At 36.4% G+C, this 17,444-nt stretch overlaps 2 protein-coding genes across 2 annotated transcripts; one reads left to right on the forward strand and one right to left on the reverse strand.

The window, feature by feature from the left end:
• Positions 1-5,661, forward strand: LOC127651807 (phosphomannomutase 2-like). The gene is made up of 8 exons (XM_052137829.1): positions 1-190; positions 1,303-1,414; positions 2,862-2,938; positions 3,061-3,152; positions 3,401-3,500; positions 3,589-3,664; positions 3,788-3,903; positions 4,065-5,661. The coding sequence occupies exons 1-8, from the start codon at positions 116-118 to the stop codon at positions 4,167-4,169; spliced, it is 753 nt and encodes a 250-aa protein (XP_051993789.1). The 5' UTR covers positions 1-115; the 3' UTR covers positions 4,170-5,661.
• Positions 5,662-6,277: 616 nt separating this feature from the next.
• Positions 6,278-17,258, reverse strand: ints15 (integrator complex subunit 15). The gene is given in 9 exon segments (XM_052137828.1): positions 6,278-6,849; positions 6,852-6,988; positions 7,879-7,918; positions 8,021-8,222; positions 9,643-9,944; positions 10,080-10,245; positions 14,808-15,029; positions 15,190-15,392; positions 17,140-17,258. Coding segments are annotated over 8 exon segments (1,425 nt in total). The 5' UTR covers positions 15,388-15,392; positions 17,140-17,258; the 3' UTR covers positions 6,278-6,691.
• Positions 17,259-17,444: the final 186 nt, after the last annotated feature.

Raw genomic sequence — 17,444 nt, forward strand, 5'->3', positions numbered from 1 at the left:
ACACGGAAGATGTGACGTTGCACTGTTGAATGAAAGAACAAACTCACATACTCAGCAGTTTTTGCTGGACTTAACAAGGGTCGGACATTAATTTACATGCATTGTAATTATTACGATGGCCAATTCAACCGTAGACACGGCGACGCTTTGCCTGTTTGATGTGGACGGGACCTTAACAGCAGCTCGGCAGGTGAATGAATCTAAGTAACTTTTAATGAGCTATTGAATTCCATACGAATTATTATAGCATATCAATTTGAGCGGTAGGCTACTAATCATACGACCATTTATTGATTTTTGGTTTTGCGATGAATTTGCCAGTTGCCTTTGAAGAACGAAAGTGAGATTGAATTACGAATTTGAATGAAACTATGCCAGCCAAATAGGTAGGGAATGAATGCAATATACAGATCGTTTCTGTAAATGTGGCTTTAAAAAACGTGCAGTATGGATGACAGTAATGCAGAATTATTTGAACTTTCTTCTTGACACATTCCCAATGACAAGTGACATAGTGATGGCCGATGATGAGGCCTGTTTGCTACTTTTCATGATCTATACAGAATGTGATAGTTTTAGTCTGTATGCGGGTTAAAGATGTTGCATGTCAACATTGAAAGTCAAAAATTGTTCTAAGCTGACCTTTAAAATGTATTTCTGTCCATAACAAATTTTGCAAAGTAGCTTAATACCATATGAAATGAAAGATTATGGGTTTGAATGCATTTAAGTGTTAAGTATATGCATCTGTTCCATAAGTTGATATGGGGACACTGGGGCTTGTTGTCACACTTTTCAGCATAAAATATTATTTTTCTTTTTAATTATTTCAAAATATAAAAAATTATTTCAAAATATAAGTAAATATCACATATTTGATAAGAATACACACACATATATATATATATATATATATATATATATATATATATATATATATATATATATATATATATAACACTACATTTAAAAAAGCTATCCTCCACATCATATCTGTATTTAAAATGAATTAAAGGCTTTAAAATGGCTTTCCGGGATTATTTACACAGCAAAATATTTTTATAAAACACATCTTAAAATCCATCTTCATTATATAGTTAAACATCTTAATTTAAAGTAACAATATAATTAAGGTGATATACTAGGTTTTATAAACAACAAATCACTGCTAGAGAAAACATGCATTTATGCCATTGGACTTTTGACCCAAAACCTCATAACTACTGAGATATTGCCTAGTATCCCCTATGCAATATATTATAATAAAAAACTGACATTTTATGTGTTTGTATGTGTGTTTAGAAGGCAACTCCTGACATGCATCAGTTCTTGAGTGAACTGAGACAACGAGTGAGAGTGGGGGTAGTTGGTGGCTCAGATTTTGACAAAATCAAAGAGCAATTGGGTGATGATGGTGTGTATAAACTGATTCATAACAAATACATACATCTTAGTAATACACTATATACAGTATTTCACAAAAGTGAGTACACCCCTCACATTTTTGTAAATATTTGATTATATCTTTTCATATGACAACACTGAAGAAATGACACTTTGCTACAATGTAAAGTAGTGACTGTACAGCTTGGATAACAGTGTACATTTGCTGACCCCTCAAAATAACTCAACACACAGCCATTAATGTCTAAATCAATGGCAACAAAAGTGAGTACACCCCTAAGTGAAAATGTCCAAATTGGGCCCAATTAGCCATTTTCCCTCCCCGGTGTCATGTGACTCGTTAGTGTTAGAAGGTCTCAGGTGTGTTCAATTTGGTGTCATTGCTCTCACACTCTCTCAAACTGGTCACTGCAAGTTCAACATGGCACCTCATGGCAAAGAAATCTCTGAGAGTATGAAAAAAAAATTGTTGCTCTACATAAAGATGGCCTAGGCTATAAGAAGATTGCCAAGACCCTGACACTGAGCTGCAGCATGATAGCCAAGACCATACAGCGGTTTAACTGGACAGGTTCCACTCAGAACAGGCAGAACAGATCAACTTATTTGGTTCAGATGGTGTCAAGCGTGTGTGGCAGAAACCAGGTGAGGAGTACAAAGACAAGTGTGTCTTGCCTACAGTCAAGCATGTTGGTGGGAGTGTCATGGTCTCGGGCTGCATGAGTGCTGCCGGCACTGGGGAGCTACAGTTCATTGAGGGAACCATGAATGCCAACATGTACTGTGACATACTGAAGCAGTGCATGATCCCCTCCCTTCGGAGACTGGGCCGCAGGGCAGTATTCCACCATGATAACGACCCCAAACACACCTCCAAGATGACCACTGCCTTGCTAAAGAAGCTGAGGGTGAAGGTGATGGACTGGCCAAACATGTCTCCAGACCTAAACCCTATTGAGCATCTGTGGGGAATCCTCAAATGGAAGGTGGTGGAGCACAAGGTCTCTAACATCCAACAGCTCTGTGATGTCGTCATGGAGGAGTGGAAGAGGACTCCAGTGGCAACCTGTGAAGCTCTGGTGAACTCCATGCCCAAGAGGGTTAAAACAGTGCTGGAAAATAATGGTGGCCACACAAAATATTGACACTTTGGGCCCAATTTGGACATTTTCACTTGGGGGTGTACTCACTTTTGTTGCCAGAGGTTTAGACATTAATGGCTGTGTGTTGAGTTATTTTGAGGGGACAACAAATTTACACTGTTATACAAGCTGTACACTCACTACTTTACATTGTAGCAAAGTGTCATTTCTTTAGTGTTGTCACATGAAAAGATATAATCAAAAATTTACAAAAATGTGAGGGGTGTACTCACTTTTGTGAGATACTGTATGTGTATAGTGTGCATGTTTCTATAAGAAATAATAACATTTTCATTACATTTTACATTTTTATAGTAATTGACAGAGTCGATTATGTGTTTGCTGAAAACGGTTTGGTAGCATACAGATTTGGGAAGCTACACTCAGTGCAGGTAATTTTTGATTTTTGAATTTGGGGAAGAAAAAAAATTATACCCACTGGCTTTACCCACTGCGTTTCCATTTTGACATAGATAACTATATTGTTAAGACAGTTCTTTAACAATTTTATTAGAATATACAGGCATACCTAGGAGAGGAAGTTTTACAGGATTTCATCAATTACTGCCTGAATTACCTTTCGAAGATAAAACTGCCCAAGAAGAGGTGAGGTTAGCATATTTAGATTTTTTTTAGCTGCAGTGAAACATTTCCCATTGTGTTTACACATTTCTCTGCTGCTTGTCAACATTGTCATTCTGAGTGCAATTGTTCAGTATTTTTACATAAATATTTCAGTTTTCTCTGTTAAAATCGGTTTATTATCCAATTGTGAATGTACTTTACATTCTAAATGATTATAATATTTTACATGCTATCACAATACTCACAGTATTATTGTTATGTCATCTCAGAGGCACATTTATTGAATTCCGTAACGGAATGCTAAATGTCTCTCCGATTGGTCGAAGTTGTAGCCAACAGGAAAGAATCGAATTCTTTGAACTGGATAAGGTAATTTGTTGCTTATTCATTCACTCATGCCATTGTACTTTTTTAAAGGGTGTCAATATTTCTTAATCATTCTTTTTCTCTCATGCAGAAGGAGAAGATCAGAGAAAAGTTTGTTTCTGTTTTAAAAGAAGAATTTGCTAGGAAAGGACTGGCTTTCTCCATTGGTTAGTTTATGTATATGTGTGCTTCTCTAGCCAATAAAAAGTTTATATAATCATTTTTGAGCTTGTATATACAGTATATGCAATTTTGCAATATACAGACATGTGTTTTGTTTTTTACAATAGGAGGTCAGATCAGCTTTGATGTGTTTCCAGAGGGCTGGGATAAGCGCTATTGTCTTGGAATTGTGGAGAAAGACTCATACCAGACCATCCATTTTTTCGGAGACAAAACAATGCCTGTGAGTAAAAGAAAACTAATATGTTCAGGAGGACCCATTCATAAACAGTATTTTTGTACACACAGACAATGAAAGGACTCTGGAAGATCCAGAAGTTAAGTTTCTTAATGTGCAATGATCTGTTTGAATTAATGTTGGCCTGTTTTTTGTTTTTCAAACAGGGAGGAAATGATTATGAAATCTTTGTAGACCCCAGAACAATTGGCCATGAGGTGAAATCACCCGAGGACACACAGAGGATCTGTAAGACGCTCTTCTTAAGTTAAAGGACCCTAACAATGACCTCTGCTCTCCAGACTACAATATCTGTGAACACAGAACGTCTCACTTGGCATGCCCAAGTCAATGTATTTACTAAATCATGACCCTGCCACCCATAACCTCAATATTGGAGAAACCACTGTTCATTTTATATGGGACCTGTTACATATTTACAGGTTTAAGAAACTGATTGGTGCTAGCATAATGATGTCATATTTCTGTGCTTTACATCAACTCTAATTATATAAAATGAACCCTTCTCTTTTCCATTTTGGTTATTTGCCATAAACACATATTTATATTAATATACATAAAGTAGATTTGTTAGGAGCAGGAGTGATAGGTGGGTTGGTGACAAGTGTGGGTTACATTTTATAACTAATTGGAGTCAAAGGTGCCACATTTTAGGCCTAGTTTTGATTGTAGAATATAATACATTAGATCAAATGGCTTTTGCGAGAATGAATTGCCCTCAGTTTTTCAATCAAGCCAATCATTTCATAAGTATATTGACAATTTTGCACTAAGCAACATCCAAGAGCTCAAATTAAACAGGCTATATACTTATTTGCATAAATAACATAAGTAAAACAAAACAAACAATGTTCCTATGTGGCACTATGTGACAAATAAATTGTTTAACTGAAAAATGAAAAGGCCTCACACAAGTTAACACGCCCTGCATATTTAATGTTTAATATACTGCATATGTTGGACAAATGAGATTTCAGTGTGGTCAAGGCTACCCAGCACTACATCAAGCAACCAATAAAATGTCCTGTCTCCTGTATGTCGTCATGCTTGTTTAGGACACAGCAAGTGTACTGTCAATATACTGACAAAATGGTGTCAAATGTTTAAAGTTATAATATTAAGCAGTCAGGAGGTTTTTTGTAAGTAACACATTTGAAAAATTAAATGTAAAATTCTCAAAGGTGCACTTTTTTTTGTCATCTTGGACTTACAGTGATGCCTAGTGGTGTGGATGCAGCATCATTTAAAATCAATATTTTTCTGTTACATATGCCATAGTAGAAATTCACTATTCACAATCAGCCATGATTCACTTAATCCAAGAGTGAAAGTGTCCAATAAGGAGACGGTTAGTGAGATTAAGCAAGTAGTATTCAGCTGGTCATGTGATTCTAAAATGTTAGCCCCCATGAGGGCGCCCCCTGCCTCATTTAGAATAAAACAGCTTTTATAAGGTTACTGATATGACTAGTCTTCATCTCACATGAGTGGTCATGCTTTTATACAGTACATATGTTTCAAAATTAGAATTAACTTCTTTAGGAGTAAAACATTTTTAATGGGGAAAAGTTACTGTTTGCACTTTTAATTTCCCTTATTCTGCTGGAATTCCATAAAAGCCTACTTAAATGCTAATATAATTTTGATTAATAAATGTCTTTATAGGGTAATTTTTTTTATAAGAAGTGTCTGTTATGCTACTAATTGTGAGACAGCCAAAGAACCACAAATTTTACTTATTACAAATATATTTAATGTTATGCAATATTAAAGATATGGCTTTGTTTCTATGGCAAACCAAATTAAATATATTTTTTATTTACCATTTGGTTGATTTTCATCATGAGCTTTGCGTCTTGACATTTTCATGGTTACTCCAAGTCACTCAAGTGAGTGTCACCTTGCAAAATTGATTTCTAGGGGCCATTCACACAAGACATGTTTTATGTCCATTTGCACTGTTTTGAAATTGTCTTTCTACCCAAATATGCATCAGATAAATGTATTTGATGTCTGTTGTGACAGATTTTACAGATTTTTCAGCATCTTGTGCCATGAGCCCAGCGTTTTAAAGAGATCATGTCAAGTTAAAAGAACTTCAAAGAATATAGATTTGAACTCATAAGACACATACATGCTCTTTCCATTTGTTGTGCTCTATCTAGCATTTTTAAAGCAAGAACGCATTCTGTGTGAGCAGACCTTTAATGATTCAAATTTTTAAAAATAATAAGACATTAAAAATGGATGCAAAGCTAGTAAAGTGAATGACATATTTTGATTTATTTAGTGATTTAATTATTAAAATGTATATTATTTTAAAATTATTTCAATTGACTTGCTTTTTTACATGTTTATTTAGTTCTATAATTGAGATATTTGACGCTCAATACATTTCTAGCTGGAATAATGCTTACGAATTTTATCCAATTTTTACAAGCACTTTTCAAAGTTCATATCTAACCTAAAATAATAATAGAAGGTAGTTTTGTAATGTATGATACAATGGACAATTCAACATTACATTTGAAGCATTTAATTGAAAATACAGAATGTGTTGCTAGGAAAAAACAAATTCTACACAAAAAAAAAATTCAAATTAAGAGCAAATGTTTTGAAGGTTATCTGTTATAAAAAGGTCATTGTAGTTCATTATCGTAATCATGGGATGATGCAAATCTCACTTTCTTTGACTTGACCCTGAATTCAGACAAAAAATATTATGTTCTCTTCTCAAGCGAAAGCAGAGAAAACCATGTGTCCTGTTTGCTGGTTAGCGGATGGGCCGGTACGGAAAGGCCATGGAAGCAGGGTGAAAGGCATGTGGAGACAGAGAGGGGTGTGCAGCGTGTGGCGTTAACGCTCGATGTGGCGAGAGTGCTGGGTGTGTGGGGTGTGGTGAGAGAACGGGGTGTGGGCTGTGTGGGGAGGGAGGGCAGACTGGTGTGGGCTGTGGGGAGAGAGAGGGGAGGGCCGGCCGGGGTGGATGTGAGGGTACATGTTGGGCTGAAAGGGAGCGCTGTGAGGTGAAGGCTGCACGACTGGACCGGACATCACCAGCTGTAACAGACTGGAACACAAAACAAATACAGCCAGTTAATTACGACTCATGGATTAGCATAAATCATTATGTTAAAAGTTGAAATAATATTATGTTAAATGATTACGTTAAAAGTGATTAACCAATAAAGGTTTTTTTTTCCATCCCTTTTTCTCCCCAATTTGGAATGCCCAATTCCAAATGCACTCCAAGTCCTTGTGGTGGCGTAGTGACTCATCTCATTTGCCTCCGTGTCTGAGACCATCAAGCTGCGCATCCTATCACGTAGCTTGTTGAGTGCGTTACCGCAGAGATATAGCAGGCGTGGAGGCTTCACGCTATTCTCCGCGGCATCCACACACAACTAACCACGTACCACACCGAGAGCGAGAACCAAACATTATGGTGGCCACGAGGAGGTTACCCCATGTGACTCTACCCTCCCTAGCAACTGGGCCAATTTGGTTGCTAAGGAGACCTGGCTGGAGTCACTCAGCATGCCCTGGATTCAAACTCGTGACTCCAGGGGTGGTAGTGATAAAGGTTTTTTTAAACTAACGATGCCGGCATATAGAGTTCATTTTGGCTGATCCCCAATAAATATAATACATAAAATAAAATGTTATGATAATATAAGACGTACACAACCAGTGAAAAGTTTGAACAGTTTGAAAATAGTGAATAGAGAATGAGCTTAGTGTGTCTAAAAGTAGTGTACACAAAATAGCTGAGACTAAATAAACAAATGACAGAAAAGTATTTTCAGAGGCGGACCAAGTTACTACATCTTTAGACAAATATGTACAATAAGACTAGGAATGTGTATTAAGGTCAAAAGGGAATGGGGTATAAAGTAAACATAATTTTGTTATTCCATTTTGCATTACTAGGTTGCTTGCTTTTTGAGGTAGGTGACTTACTTGTTGTGAGGAAGTCTGGAGCACAGAGCCCGTAGATCCTCTGAGGAATAAATGATATGATAGGAAATGACTTCACTGCCAAACTGCTTTTAGCAGATTAAAACTTACAGTAAATGGCCGTAATCACGTAAGCATCACTCACCCCTGGCACACAGAAGGGCTCCTGTCGCCATGGAGACCTGAAGGGCTTGTGCCAGCCTATCTAGAGCCAGCTGGATGTGATTGGCAGCAGAGAGGTGCGTGAGCTTTTCACACAGACGACTGACTTCCTCCACCAATGCAGCAACAGATTCCACAGGAAGCACAGCGAGCCGACCAATCAAATTCTGTTCTGTCAGATGGACCTGCAGAAGTTAAAATAAACATTGTTTATATTGTAAAATTATATAGGTTATAAAAAGGATTATTTCATCCAAAAATGAAAATTATGTCATCATTTATACAGCTTCACATTTTTTTTAATTTGTTTGACTTTTTCTTCTTCCGGGGAACACAAAAGAAGAAATTTTGAATAATGTACTGGTTGTACTTTTCCTGGCAATTACAATGAATGGGACTGGAGCTCTCAAGCCTTAAAAAGCATTATTAAAGTACTCCATACAACTCTTGTACAATGTTTTAAAGTCTTCTGAAGCCACATAATAGCTTTGTGTAACAAACAGACCAAAATTTGTATTATTCTTTGAAATTCTTCACAGTTGTTTATGGCTTTGCTTGGTATGTTGAGATAAAGGAATAGTTCACCAAAAAATAAAAATGATCTCATCATTTACTCTCATGCCATCACAGATGTCTATGACTTTTTCTTCTGCAAAACACAAATTAAGATTTTTAGAAGAATATTGCAGATCTGTAGATCCATTCAATTCAAAGGAATGGTGACCAGAACTCAGAAGGTCCAAAAAAAGCCACAAAGGCAGCATAAAAGTAATCCTTACGACTCCAGTGGTTAAACCCATCTCTTCTGAAGCGTTATGATAAGTGTGGGTGAGAAACAAATCAATATTCAAGTTTTAGTTTTTTTACTGTAAATCTCCACTTTCACATTCTGGTATGGAAGTAAATTTCACATTCAGCCACCAACTGGGGATGAGCAAAGGTGGACATTTAAAGTAAAAAAAATTATCACCACAGGAGTCATATGGATAACTTTTATGCTACATTTATGTCCTTCTTGGACCTTCTGAGTTCTGGTCACCATTCCCTTGCATTGTGAGGACCTACAGAGCTGAAATATTCTTCTAAAAATCTTTGTATTCAGCAGAGGAAAGAAAGTCATACACATTTGGGATGGCATGAAGGTGAGTAAATGATGAGAGAACTTTTGGTTGAGCTATTACTTTAATGAGAAAGTAAGCAATGTCCGTTTCATAAACACATTTTTAGTTTTAGTTGTTTAGTCTGTATGAATCATCTGATCTGGTTCACGGTCTGAATGATTCGTTCACAAATTGGACTAATCTCAATGGAAATATTATAAGAGAATAATTACTTTTTAGGTCTGTTTCTTACACAAAATTATCATCTGGCTTCAGAAGACTTCTATAGGAATATAGCGCTAAAGTCATTTGGACCACTTCTATCTTGGTGTTTTTACATCCTTTTTGTAACTTGAAAGCGATAGTCCCCAGACTTTGTAACAGCATGTAAAAGAGCGACCAAAATATTTTTCAAAATCTCTCCTTTTGTGTTCCTAGAACTTACATTTTAGAAGAACTATTGCATTAAAGCCTCACAAACTTATCTATTAAAGAAAAACAAAACCTGTAGCATAAGAAAGACTTGAAGAACGCTCAGGTGCAGTTTAGAGTACAGCTCTTCATTTGCTGTCCCTTTTTCACTTTCCCCATGACCATTGGTCAAAGCTGACTTCTTAGCTCTCTGATAGGCTAACGGAGCTTTCACACACCATCGGAGCAGACCTAAAAGGGGTGTAATCTCAAGGCAACCTAACGGAAGGCTGCTATTGAGGGGTGTGTTGATGAAGGTGAGCAGCAGCAGTCTGGGATCATCTGTGATCCAACCAACCAGCATCTCCAAGAGTGCAGGGGGCGGAGTCAGCTCATCTACAAAAGAAAACCCATCATACATTAAAGTATATTTTACTTAAGCATATCAGCGGAGCTCATGCATTTCTAAAATAACTTAACAATAACTGGTGTGTCATCATACACAACATAAAAGACAGTGAGAGTCAGTACATGAGGAGAAGTCAAAGAGGGCTGTTACTGCAGTGATGAGCTGGCAGCAGAATCGTGGACTGGCTGAACAGATGTTTTGCAGTGTAGAGATGGCACACGGCACTAGGGTGCAGTAATCATCCATCAACACTTGAGCCAACCGAACACACCATGCAGTGTGTGTGCGCTGTATAAATGTAAAATAAATGTTTAATTAAGTTAAATATGTTGTTAAATATTCACACCTTTCAATGAAGGCCCTTTTAAACACTTTATCAAATACAATTAGCTCATTGGTAAATCCCAGGTGATATTCCACCCATAAATCAAAAGTTATATTTGGCATAAACTTAAGCCTATTTTTCTATCTTTATTAATTTTTTTTTTTTTTTTTGCATAAAAGTTGAGTCTAAATTTGGCATAAAATTAAGTAAATTTTAGGACCATTAAGATTTTTGGAATTGTGACATTTTCATAACAATTAAGCACATCAAAATGACAGTTAATGAGAATCTAAAAAGATCAATTAAAGGAACAGTTTGGCCAAAATGAAGATTATCTCATCATTTACTCACATTCAGGCTATCCCATATGTATATGACTTTTTCTTCCGTTGAACACAAACAAAGATTTTTAGAAGATTATCTCAGCTCTGTAGGTCCATACAATGCAAGTCAACTGGATTCAACTTTGAAGCTCAGAAAAGCATAAAGCAGCATAAAAGTAATCCATAAGACTTCAGTGGTTAAATCCATATCTTCAGAAGGGATATAATAGGTGAGGGTGAAGTCTTTTTTAACTATAAATTCACCTCCCTGCCCAGTAGGTGGCGATATTCACAAAGAATGTGAATCACCAAAATCAAAAGAAGAAATCTTAGGAAGGAGCACCTAGGAGGGCTGTTTGAAAGTGGAGATTAATAGTAAAAAAGGACTTAAATATGTATCTGTTTCTCTCCTACACCTATCATATAGCTTCTGAAAACATGGATTTAACTACTGAAGTCTTATGATTACTTTTATGCTGCTTTTGTGTTTTTTTTTGGAGCTTCAAAGTTTTGGACCCAGTTAACTTGTATTGTATGGACCTACAGCACTTAAATATTCTAAAATCTTTGTTTGTGTTTAGCAGAAGAAAGGAAATCATACACATCTGGGATGGCATATGGATGAATACACCAATCAGCCACAACATTGAAACCACCTGCCTAATATTGTGTAGTTCCCCCTCGTATATTCTGAGATGATATTCTTCTCACCACAATTGTACAGAGCGGTTATTTGAGTTAACGTAGACTTTGTCAGTTCAAACCAGTATGGCCATTCTCTGTTGACCTCTCTCATCAACAAGGTGCTTCCATCCACAGAACTGCCGCTCACTGGATGTTTTTGGCACCAATCTGAGTAAATTATAGATACTGTTGTGCAGATAGAGAAATACTCATACCAGCCTGTCTGGCACCAACAATCATCCATGCAATTATCTAATCAGTCAATCGTGTGGCAGCAGTGCAGTGCATAAAATCATGCAGATATGGGTCAGGAGCTTTAGCTAACGTTCACATCAACCATCAGAATGGGGAAAAAAAATTAGCTCTGTGATTTGGACCATGGCATGAATGTTGGTGCCAGACGGGCTGGTTTGAGTATTTCTGTAACTGCTGATCTCCTGGAATTTTCACACAAAACAGTCTTATAATTTTCTTCGAATGGTGCCAAAAACAAAAAACATCCAGTGAGGGGCAGTTCTGCGGACGGAAACGCCTTGTTGATGAGAAAGGTCAACAGAGAATGGCCAGAATAGTTCGAACTTAAAAGTCTACAGTAGCTCAGATAACCCCTCTGTACAATTGTGGTGAGAAGAATAGCATCTGAGAATACTATTGAGATGCGGGTTGGCACTGTTTTGGAGGCACGAGGCGGATCTACACAATATTTGGCAGGTGGTTCTAATTTTGTGGCTGATCGGTGTAAATGCTGAGAGAATATTCAGTTTCAACTATTCTTTTAAGAACAATAGGAATTACAACAACACTCAAAAGTAAAACATCCAGACATATTGGTAATGAGAATTTGTGTAGAAAATGTGCATGAAAAAAACATCACAAAGCACAAAATCTTAATGGCTGTTAATCGTCATTTTTTTCTTTTGATTTCAGGATAAAATGTAACCCGAACTTGTTTTCATGATATTCACCCTAATATGCTCCACAGAAATCAAGATTTGAATGAATGTTTTAGATACAAATTAAGCTTAATAGACAAAATTTGTAGCATAATGTTGATTACCGCTAAAAATTATTGCGTTTAATTTTTTTTTTTAAACATTTAAAAACAACTTATTTGAATTTTAAGACGAATTATTGAGCGTGATATTTTACCACATTAAAGGAATGTTCCGGGTTCAGTACAAGTTAAGCTCAATCCACAGCATTTGATGCATAATGTTGATTACCACAAAAATACATTTTGACTCGTCCCTCCTTTTCTTTAAAAAACAAATATCTGAGTTACAGTGAAGCACTTACATTACAATGGAAGTGAATGGAGCCAATCCATAAAAGTTAAAACACTCACTTTAGTTCTTGCACACTCAGTTTTCCCTCGGCACAACCTGAATTTTGTTTCTGGCTGCACCAATGGACTGTCAAGCTCCAAAAGCACAAAAAATCACCATAAAAGGTGCCCATATCACTTTTGTGGAACATTTCAAGTCTACTGTAGCCATTTGATAGCACTGTGAAGAACACAAAAAAATGTTAGTGGTAATTCACTGAAATCTTCCTCTACACCAGGTGTTGGGAACCTTTTAAAACTGAGCCAATTTTTTCATTTTTGGTTGATGCATTTTTTCGAAAGAGCCATAACACAAACTAATAACTTACTATTTTCAAAAAATATTTTTAAATATTGCGATATCCGATTACATGGTTCTCTGTTGACCTCTCTCATCAACAAGATGCTTCCATCCACAGAATGTCCCCAAGGTCTGTGAATATTTTAGCTTTATTGATTTTCCTTTAAAACTTAATTTATTGAAACATGAAAAACCTAAACAAAAGACATTTCTAAATTCAAATTGCACTTTAAATGAAATGAAAAAAATATATATATAACAAAGTGATTTCAAAAATCTTATATATAACCACCTCCCGAAATCCAAACATTTCTCCAACGGCCCCATTTGCCATCACGCAAGTATCACAACATGTGAAAAATTAATTGCCTACAAATTACTAAAGACAATTATAAATGTAAAGATAATTATATTAATCATCATAATATATAAGCCTAATAAATTCCCTAGTGTTTCCAAAAAATGCTGCCAAATGGGTTTTTTTTATCGAATGTGTTAGTATGGTATTTTGGTAACAGTTTATGCTGCCTAAAGAAAAGAAAATATAACTCAATTTTAGGTTCACGGTTAACGTGTCTTGTATTACTTTTTGATTTAATCACTTTCGTCTTTGTTACTTTAATACAAAGATACCTGTATATATTACTGAACCTGCAGAGTTGCATTCACAATGTGTATGAGCGAACTGCTCCATGGAAATAAAGCAAACTAAACTCACAGTACCTCACGAGATGTTCAGACATAATTTGCAGCATTCTTTTAGATTAGGGGCCGGCCGCGATAAGCTGAAATGGGCTGCCGCGTTATGCAAAACGGTCCACAAAACGCCACCGCAATATGCCGAAAAGGACAGCGACACCCCTGATTTCTCTTCCCAGTCAACCCCTGTAGATTACATTATTCTTCCAAACAGTTTTCAGTCGAATGAAACAGAGAAAAAGGAGTGATAACTCTTTACATGCGCTTACTCCACAAGACAGGGTCCCGTTGCACCAACAGTGAATCAGACATGAGCACTGAAGGGTTTTCTTTTGTCTGTTCTTAAAAATACAATAAAGTGTGTTCCACAGTGGCTGGTACATCAGCAAAATAATCTGCATGAAAAATCCGCATTTGGCAGGTGTTCATTTCAAACCTTGTTCACCAGGTCTAGGGTGTACGAAAAATTCGGAAGGAAATTAAAACTGTCATTGACTTCAAGCTTTGCAATCGCACCCACAATTTCTGTTGGAAAATTATCTCTAGAAAGTTTTAAAGTTTTTGAGCTTTTGGCTAACGAGCCATAGGTTCCCGACCCGTGCTCTACACCAATTTGAATCTGGCGTGCAGAAGGGAACATCATTGTTTACATACAGTAAGCGCAACCGACACCTCATGAGCGAGAAAAAGGTAGAGTAAAAGAAATAGTACACATTGGTTTTTCTGTTCTTCTTTCATTGCAGCAAATTTGGATTTCAGAACATGAAGATTTGAGAAGAAAGCAGTCTGCTTTAGGTATTTATTGTAAGGGGTCATGCCCCACACTTTAAGAACCACTGCTTAATACTGATAAGGTTAGGAAGTTAGGAATTTTATCACACTAAAATCACGTTAACATGTATGTCTTTTGGCTATACTTTTTAAACGTATTTTAAAGTTGACTAATTGGCCTCATTCACTTCCATTGTTAATGCCTCACTGTAAAAGAAAAGGAACAAGCGAGTTGAACAAGTCGAAAAAAAAATTTTTTAGGGAATAAACAGTATGCCACAAAATGCTGTTGATTGAGCTTAACTTGTATTGAACTTGGAACATTCATTTAATATTAACATAACACAAGGATCGAGGCATGGCATAATTACTGAGAAAGTAAACAAAACCAGGGTAAACACTCTTTTCCCCCCTATCACACACCTGTAACCAGGTGGCTGCACACTCTAGTATGGGCACCCGACACACAGCTATCGCCATGGAGACCAGCTTGCCCAGCATGGCCATGCGGCTCTCATCAGCCTTGTTGCCTTGGAGACTGAAGAGGGAGGAGAAAATGATCTGTCGGATTGCATCTTTGCTTTGTTCCTGGAAGTAACTGCACATGATCTCCAGCAGCTGTAGTTCCTGAACACAACTCATCCTCTGTGTCAAACACAACACAAGATGCATCAGCAAACACATACCATCCTCAGTGTCTCATAGTGCCCTGCTATACATAGGCAAAACAATACAGAAGCCAACATTGGAACTGAGAAAAATGGCTTCAAAACTACTTGGTATTAATGTGGACTTTGTTCCTCACCTTGGGTTGGACGTTTCTGTCTTTAGGAACATGAAAGATAAACTCCTCCACCAGCTCCACAGTGCTCTTCTCTAGTCCAGGTGTTGGACCACTGGAGCTCTGCAGAGCACTGCCCAGTGAGATGTCCAGATGATACAGAACCTCTTTAGCTGCGCTCAGCGGATCACGCCGCAGCAATGCATGCCGAACGTCACTCATCTCTGCTGTGGAAGAGAAACAATAACATTCTAATTTATAAATGCATATCTAAAAATGTAATCAAATTTGACACAAAAGTCATCAGTAGACCATTAATAAAAGTAACAAAAAGTACCATAGTACTACCATGATTTTTTGGACATGTACCTTGGTTATACCATGGTATTTTGGACAGGTAACATGTTTACAACAGCTTACAACTATGGTTTCTGGACATGAAACATGATAGTAGTACTAATATTTTGGACAGGTATGTGCCATTGTATGCTTTGAAGCACCATGAAAATACCATAGTTAAAGAATATGGTAATCATTTATTACCAAAGTGTCACTTTAAAAAAGTACAATAGTTTTTTGGACATGGTACCATTACTAGGACTGGGTAGAAATATAGATTTTTCAGATGCACCGCAATCTTCATTTGAACAATCTTGATATTGATTCTTAAATCCTAAAACCTATGTTTTACTCTACGTGACGAAAAATGTCAATGATTAGCCACTGGCTGGTAAATGTTTAGATATCACTCATCAGTCATCATAAAGTATAGTGGGGAATATGTTCAGCACCGAGATCTTTTCACTGCGTGTTGAGAGTAAAAGTTTTGTTTGATTCATTCTGTGTGTCAAAAAAAACAATATCCACGCAATCCATTTGTCATTGCATAATGTCTCTTTCTGTTCTTAACCGTCAGTTGCTGATCAAAAACAACCAAAGATTATATTTAATTGTAATCCAGCATAAAGTCCACTCTCCTTAATAAGCACTCATTTACAGAACTGCCGGTTTCCTTAAAGACACAGTACCGTTTTTTAGCAGTGTTCAACAAAACCATTTGTTCTATTTACAATCCTTGTAAATAGAACAAATTATGCAATTAAACAATAAACATAACATAATATAATAAATGTGATATAATGCAATATAATATCATATTTATTAATGGAATACAAGGATTTCTTAGTTTTTAAAAATGTGACCAAAATGATGAAAAACTAATACAATATAAATAGTCAAATTCATATTCCATAATGTACCTATTTAGAAGGTCCCCTGTAACAGCATTAGTTGAGAAATCATTTCTTTCATAAGCAAGTAAAAGTGACATTACAATTTAAATATACCCATCAGAATCAACATTGAATCATGAGCTTGTAAATCTGAATCAAAAAGAAAAATCTGCATCAATAGATAGCTTTACCTACAACTATTGTATGGGTATGTACCATAGTAATACTACGTTTCTAACATGTTTTTTGGATATGTACAATGAGCTAAAAAAATAATAATAAAATTGGTTTTTATTGGGATATGGAAGCATAGTAATGTTGTTGTTGTTGTTGTTGTTGTTGTTGTTGTTTTTTAACCATGGTATTACCATATTTTTGGATATATATCAAGTCAATACTGCAATAAACTAAAATACTTTAGAGTACTGTGAGCATACCATCGTACATGAACAAGGTAGTCATTCAGCATCTGATACGTCAACGCACCAAGGTACCAGACAGTAAGAATAACACCGCAAAATACTGAAACAGAGCATCTCTAAATAAATATCTAAACCAAGAAAATTTATAAATAATTATAATTTACAAGAGCACTTCTTTTGAGTCTCTATGGTGATACATATTGTTCAAAACGATGCTGTTTACACATGACTTCTGCGCAGCCGGCTGCTAATGTTTCCTTAGGGCATTGCACATATTTGTTTGTAAAAATGTAAGTTTAGGAATAGGAATATAATCTTACCTTTTTTAATTATTTAGACTGCTTACATTAGTTTATTTCAAGACGTAAACCTAGCTCTCCCATCACTGACAATGTGAAAGTTGTTAATCGCAAAATAACTACGGAAACCCGTAAAGGACGTTTCACACTCGGCTGAGTGAAGAGCGACACGACTCATCAGCGCTCCTTGTGTACTGGAGTCTGGATAGCTCCTTGGTTTACTGCACCAAACATGGACGTTGAAAAATATGTTTTGTTTATATTGTATTATTGTATTGTGGCAATGTGTAAAAAAAAAAAGTGCAAAACAAATATTTTTGGGGGCC

The sequence above is a fragment of the Xyrauchen texanus genome, chromosome 11, assembly GCF_025860055.1.
Source record: "Xyrauchen texanus isolate HMW12.3.18 chromosome 11, RBS_HiC_50CHRs, whole genome shotgun sequence".
Taxonomy (NCBI): Eukaryota; Metazoa; Chordata; class Actinopteri; order Cypriniformes; family Catostomidae; genus Xyrauchen; species Xyrauchen texanus.